The following is a 6,561-nucleotide window of genomic DNA, read 5'->3' on the forward strand; positions in this document are numbered from 1 at the left end:
TAAGACTACTAAAGCAGAGAGATGTAAACAAGCAAACTCACCATTTCCAACATTCCACTGGGGTTGTACTTTACTAATCTTGACAAAAGTGTTTAAAGAAGCTTTGAGACAGAGTTATATGAAAAATAAAAAGGGGGAAAGTGAAAACAAGAAAAAGCTGACAAAATAGAATAGCTGCATATATTATTTCTCCTGGGCTATATTACAGAAGCCGGAATCAAAATCTGAAATGGGTGAGAAGTTCTTAAACTTAATATTATCACTAATCCTGAAGTGTCTTGAGGATATGAGAAGATAAAAATCAGCTTAGTGAATATTGTATAGATTATAAAGTGAAGAAGTGATATTAACAGAAGAGAGAAACGAGAAAGCCAATTATAATTAGTATAGTGAATTTCCAAATAACTAACAACCTAGCTTGAGACAACCTGCAACTTCCTGGTAATTCCCAGTATATAATCCTGTTTGGTACAGATTATATTACTCACTTGTTATATCTCTGGGAGGTGCTTCTTTTGCTTTAAAACCATCCACTGATGCTTTGGTATCAGTCTCTAAAGTTACACTTAGCTGTAATTCAGATTTAAATTTTGGATATTTATTGCTGAGTAAAGGATACCATTTGGGTGGCTGCACATAGGGTTTAAAAAAAGAAAATATAAAAAAGTAAAAATAAATACACAGTGTAGTTATCAGATAGAATACAGAAAAACTGCAAAGCAAAAGTAATACAGAGTCATCATAACAGTACAAGTGAAATTATATCAACCATTTATGGGATGATTTTGAATTATTCCACTGAGGCAATTTCCCCACTGAGTTTAATCAAGATAGATTTGCTTTTTTTAAAAAGCAAGAGACCAAGCCAGGAATAACCTAGTCATAACTGAAGGTACACAATATTCCCCCTCCTTTGTCAAAACCCATGGAAATCATGCATGTACCAAGTTATTTCCACCCTACATGATTGGGTGTAGAAGAGTTCTATGAGCATAGCAACAAATAAACAAGCTTATAATGGCTCCTCTTCTGAATATTGGGATTGGACTGGAATTCTACATTCAACTGTGTTCCTATCTGTTAATGGAAAACTTTCCTCTGCTCCTATGACAGAAATCTATTAATGCCAAGTCTGGGATAAATCCCAGAATTCAGGGAGTACTCATGATAGTGGTGTCTTCCATATATATATCTGTGTGTGTATTTATGTAACCATTATATTTGGGAAATGGCAGTCTGCTGTCCAGGACATCTCCAGTGTCCGGACTTAGTTTCCGCCGCAGCAGGCCAATCTGGGTGTAGCCAGCACAGCTGGCCACACCCAGATTAGGCTAGCCCTTGCAGCGTCTGCCCCAAAACATGGCCTTGAGGTGCACTGCCTCAAGGCCATACAATCCCCACCAGCTGACGATCCCTGTCCAGCCTGCTGCTTCACATGGCTGGCGGTGGCAGCCACAGCTGAAATGTGCCGTCGTCAGCCCCAAGGAGGCAGTGCACCCGAGGAGGAAGCGGTGGCGGCAGCGCCAGGCAGGCGGTGGCAGCCACAAGGAGGCAACACCAGCAGCTACAAGGAGGTGGCAGTGGCAGCCATGAGGAAGTTGAGGAGCACACAAGCAGCCGCTGACCGCACACATGAGGACCCACCAGGCATGGACCCCAAGACTACCCTTCTGGGACCGCGAGGAGAGGTCCTTGAGTCGGGACCTTGAGTCGGCGCCACTGACCACAAGAGCAAGTCGCCAGCATCCGCTCACTGAACAAGGCTGCCCAACGTGCACACGGAGTTGGTGAGAAGCTGGCAGCCCCTAAGGGGCCCCAGGGAGCAGTTGGTTTTGCAGGCCACAAGCCAGCTACTATGGCCCTGCACTATGCCCACCATCTGTGCCTATGCAGCAGTTGCAGGGCTGCCACCAGCCTGCTGGAGGGCCAACCGACCTAGGACAGCCAGCCCCGGGCTCGCTGCCCATGCCCCACGAAGCTTCTGCAAGAACAGTAAGGAAGGTGCTGGGAGCCCCTTTGCCTTCCCAGCTCTTCCTCTCTCTCTCTCCCCCCCCCCAAAACTCCCCCCGCCCCTGCTAGCACCCGCTGCATTGGGGCATGCAGCAGGCTTTTTGCCTAGTATACCCACACACTCCCAGTTTTATTTTAGCAGAAATTATGACTCCCTCCCATTTTATCCTCACAGGAACCACGTGAAGAAGGTAAGCTAAGAACCTGTGATGGATCCATGATCTCCCAATAGTATCCCTGGCAGAGTAGAAGGGATCTAGTCTGTTAAGGCTTCTCTCCAACATGACTAGTTTGTTACACGCTAGCATTTTTAATGTGTCAATATCCAGTTATCTGATCAGCCAAGATGAAGTGATATGCTAAGTCTGAAACTGTATACCTCAGAGATTTTCCATTTCAGTTAAAATTTTGCTATTTGATATATAACTTTTATAACGTTATGCTGTGACATCTGATACCAAACAATCATTTCTTAAAACCACGGTGTAAATAATACCTGCTTCTTCTCCTGGGCAGTTCTTAAATCTAATACTATATAGCCTACTGTCTCTTTCATAGTAGTCAAAGAGTCCAAAGCAAAGCACTGTAACTTGATAGGTGTACGCTGTAACCTGCAAGGAAATAAAAATGCAATTTAACATAGAGATGTGTAAATATGTTTATCAGTTCGTGCCCTAATCTGGTTAGCCCAGGCTAGTCTGATCTTGTCAGATCCCAGAAGCCAAGCAAGGTCAACTCTGGTTAGCATTTGGATGGGAGACCACCAGGAAAGTCCATGATCACAATACTGAGGCAGGCAATGGCAATCCACCTCTGAAGGGCCCCCATAGGATCCCTGTAAATCAGTTGTGAATTGATGACAAAAACAAACGTTTGTGGTTCCCCGATAATACATACTCCTTGTGAAGTTTTACATGTTTAACAAATTAACAGCAAGTTTGGAAAACGCAAAACTGTAATACTAAACAAAAATACATCTATATTGATTTTACAATGTAATATCATGCCTATAAAAAAATAATGAATACAAAGTTTCTAATCCATACAATGGGCTCCAGACAAATGCCAGTTACTGTATTCAAGGGAGACAGACACAGGGCAACAAAGATGGTTCTTATCAGTGACTGCCTTAATTAATGGCCAGAAACCTATGTTTCATCCTTTGTCTTTTTAAGTACAGTTTATTATAATTATATTATACACAGATTCTACATAAGTTGAAGATAGCACACAACATTTTCAGTTGAAAATTTTTTTTAGAATGTCTAGGGATTTATTAACCTGTGTTGATGAAGCGCTTTCCTGTCCAGTTCCCAAGCCAGTTCTGTGGCAAATTCAGGTTGATCTGTATGATCAACAGGGTCTGTAGCTAGATGTTCACCATCGAACTTGGCTTCCACCACCAGTTTATGCTTTGGACGTTTAGGAAAGTAACGCCCTGGAAAAAGAAAGACCTACATTTAACTGAAAGTAATGGCATAAACCACTAAGAGTAGTCTAACAACTCAACTCTAAACATGTATACTCAGAAGTAATTCCTGCTGACTTAATATTAATTCTTTATGATGTCCCTCAAAATAAATTCAAGACTGGCCTGCAAAGCTGAACCAAACATTCATAAAAACATCCAAACGTTAGGGACTATAGCATAATTGCTCCAGTACCATATATCACAAGAACAAACATCTAGCTAATCCTTAAACGATGTGAAAATTATGAAGACTGTCTTAAAATCCCAATTCACACCAGTCAGCACCAGCATCTCATATTGTATATAGAAGGTTATGGGATTTAAAGCTGATAACATAATTTGTTATGAACAAAAATATGCCTATTTTATAATCCATTGCATTTCATATATTTATCCTGATTTACAGCTTATGTATATGGCTTAGGGTTAAAGCAGAAATAATGTTACTTCACAGAAAGAAGCTTGAAGACTACAGTATGATGTAATGCTTCAGAATGGTATTTGGCTTCTAAGCATGGTACAAAAAACTGGCCCAAATGCTGCAAAACGGTTATGAGGCACATCTCCCATAGACCTGCCTCAATTTTGCACTAAAGAACATGACTATCAAAGGGAAGGGTGGGACCGATTTTTAAATAATCCTTACACCAATCCCTCCATGACAAAAATGGATTCTAGCAAATTGGCTTTGATCTATGAAACTCTTTGAACTATAAGTATACACTATGACTGTAATCCATGTGGTTGCTTGGTAGAAAGCCCATGTGAACTCAAAGGGGCCTACTCCTAAGTAAGCATTCATGGAATTGAGCTGTTTGCTTGGATGTGTGTGGTGCTGCCAACAAACAGGAAAACCAAAGCAAATTAAAGGGAACCACGACAATGTATAACCAATCCACCTAAATAACAAAAATAAATTGCTATAATATTGTTACATAGAATGGGAAAAACAAATATTAATGCATACAAGAAGTGTCAAGTGCAATATATTAAGAAGAATATTAATTAATTGGGCTGTATCAACAGGGGCTTCACATCAAAATCACAAGATGTCATAGTCCCATTGTATATGGCACTGGTCAGACCACACCTGGAGTACTGTGTGCAGTTCTGGAGGCCTCACTTCAAGAAGGACATAGATAAATTTGAAAGGGTACAGAGGAGAGTGACAAGGATGATCTGGAGCCAAGGGTCCAAGCCCTATGAAGATAGATTGAGGGACTTGGGAATGTTCAGCCTGGAGAAAAGGAGGTTGAGAGGGGACATGATAGCCCTCTTTAAGTATTTGAAAGGTTGTCACTTGGACGAGGGCAGGATGCTGATCCCGTTGGCTGCAGAGGAAAGGACGCGCAGTAATGGGTTTAAACTACAAGTGCAACGTCATAGGCTAGATATCAGGAAAAAGTTTTTCACAGTCAGAGTAATTCAGCAGTGGAATAGGCTGCCTAAGGAGGTGGTGAGCTCCCCCTCACTGGCAGTCTTCAAGCAAAGGTTGGATACACACTTTTCTTGGATGCTTTAGGATGCTTAGGGCTGATCCTGCGTTGAGCAGGGGGTTGGACTAGATGGCCTGTATGGCCCCTTCCAGCTCTATGATTCTATGATTCTAAGTGTGTATTCTCAATAAAATTCACAAATCCATATATATGGCAACATTAATCTTACAAAGGATTTGTGTCACTACAAAACCGTAAACTACTCTACCTTGAGCAGCAAATGAAGAAAAAAAGTCGTTGGTAGAAATATTTTCCAACCAGTTTGGTGTAGTGGTTAGGAGAGCCAGTTTGGTGTAGTGGTTAGGAGAGCCAGTTTGGTGTAGTGGTTAGGAGTGCGGACTTCTAATCTGGCAAGCCAGGTTCGATTCCGCGCTCCCCCACATGCAGCCAGCTGGGTGACCTTGGGCTCCCCACAGCACTGATAAAACTGTTCTGACTGAGCAGCGATATCAGGGCTCTCTCAGCCTCACCCACCCCACAGGGTGTCTGTTGTGGGGAGAGGAATGGGAAGGCGACTGTAAGCCGCTTTGAGCCTCCTTCGGGTAGGGAAAAGCGGCATATAAGAACCAACTCTTCTTCTTCTTCTTCTTCTTCTCTGAACCATGCAATCTTGAAGTTCTTAGATGTAACGTAGTCTTGAAATTTTGATGGTAAGAAGCCATCCCAGTTCTTATAAGGTTTTTTGAACAGCTCTTTTTCCTGAGATTTCAAAAAGTTACAGCCTTCATCATTGTAGACGGCCTCTAGCCTTGCATAAGTTGTTTCAAATTATAATAACTGGGAAGTCTGGCATCACACCTTTGGCTTCTTGCCATCAGAGTTTCAAGACTGTGTTATATCTAAGAATTTCAAGAATGCCTGGTGCGGAGATTGGAAAAGATTTTTTCCCAGAACACCTGCAAAGCTCCCGCGCACCACCCCCATTGGCTGACCCGGCGCTTCGTACCGCTCGGCAGCCCATTCCCCGGCAGCGCGAGCGCCAGACGCGTGACACGCAGTTCCCACCCGGCCCGGGCATCCCGGGGAGGGTCGCAGGCCTTTACCTTCCAGGACTGACACCACAATCAGAAGCTGGTCGGCCTTGGAGCCCATTGCCAGCCGGGCAGGTCTCCGTTCTAGAGGAGCTGAGCGGGTCGCCAGGCCCGAGGCTGCCCTTCCGCGTCGGGTCCCAACATCCAGCCCAGCAAGCGGCTCGCTGATCCCGCCGGCCGGGGACCTTTTGGCGCTTCAGGTCCGCCGGCAGCGCAACCGCCGCCGCTTAGCAACCAGGAGGCGTAAGGCGAGGACTAAAAGAGACAGGGCGATCGAGAAGGACGGACAAGGGAGCGGCGCTTTCGGAATGCCCAATCACTTCCGGATCATCAGTGCGGAAAGGAGCCCGTGGCAGCGCCACCTGTCGGCGATGCTGCAGATTGCATCTGTAAGAGGGAAACAGCCATGGGTGCGTGGAAGGAGACATGATGCTGGCCTCGTGGGACCAGGCGATAGGTGCCGAGGGCCGCATGGGAACCAAAGTTTGAGTTCAGTGGTACTTTTAAGACCAGCAGAGTTTTGTGCAAAGTATAAATAAGTAAGGCTTTCGTG

At 44.2% G+C, this 6,561-nt stretch overlaps 1 protein-coding gene across 3 annotated transcripts in view; it reads right to left on the reverse strand.

Annotated features, from left to right (window-relative positions):
• The window catches only part of CEP120 (centrosomal protein 120), a 36,964-nt gene extending 30,620 nt beyond the window's left edge, over positions 1-6,344 (reverse strand). Inside the window, exons 1-5 of one of the 3 annotated variants that reach the window (XM_077344418.1) lie at positions 6,021-6,344; positions 3,292-3,448; positions 2,507-2,621; positions 489-630; positions 42-101 (exon numbers count right to left, since the gene is read on the reverse strand). In XM_077344418.1, the coding sequence (XP_077200533.1) occupies positions 42-101; positions 489-630; positions 2,507-2,621; positions 3,292-3,448; positions 6,021-6,069 (523 nt within the window). In that variant the 5' untranslated portion in view covers positions 6,070-6,344. The remainder of the gene's footprint in view (positions 1-41; positions 102-488; positions 631-2,506; positions 2,622-3,291; positions 3,449-6,020) is intronic. The other 2 variants (XM_077344416.1, XM_077344417.1) reach the window with 2 other exon arrangements.
• Positions 6,345-6,561: the final 217 nt, after the last annotated feature.

Source organism: Paroedura picta, chromosome 7 (assembly GCF_049243985.1).
Source record: "Paroedura picta isolate Pp20150507F chromosome 7, Ppicta_v3.0, whole genome shotgun sequence".
Taxonomy (NCBI): domain Eukaryota; kingdom Metazoa; phylum Chordata; class Lepidosauria; order Squamata; family Gekkonidae; genus Paroedura; species Paroedura picta.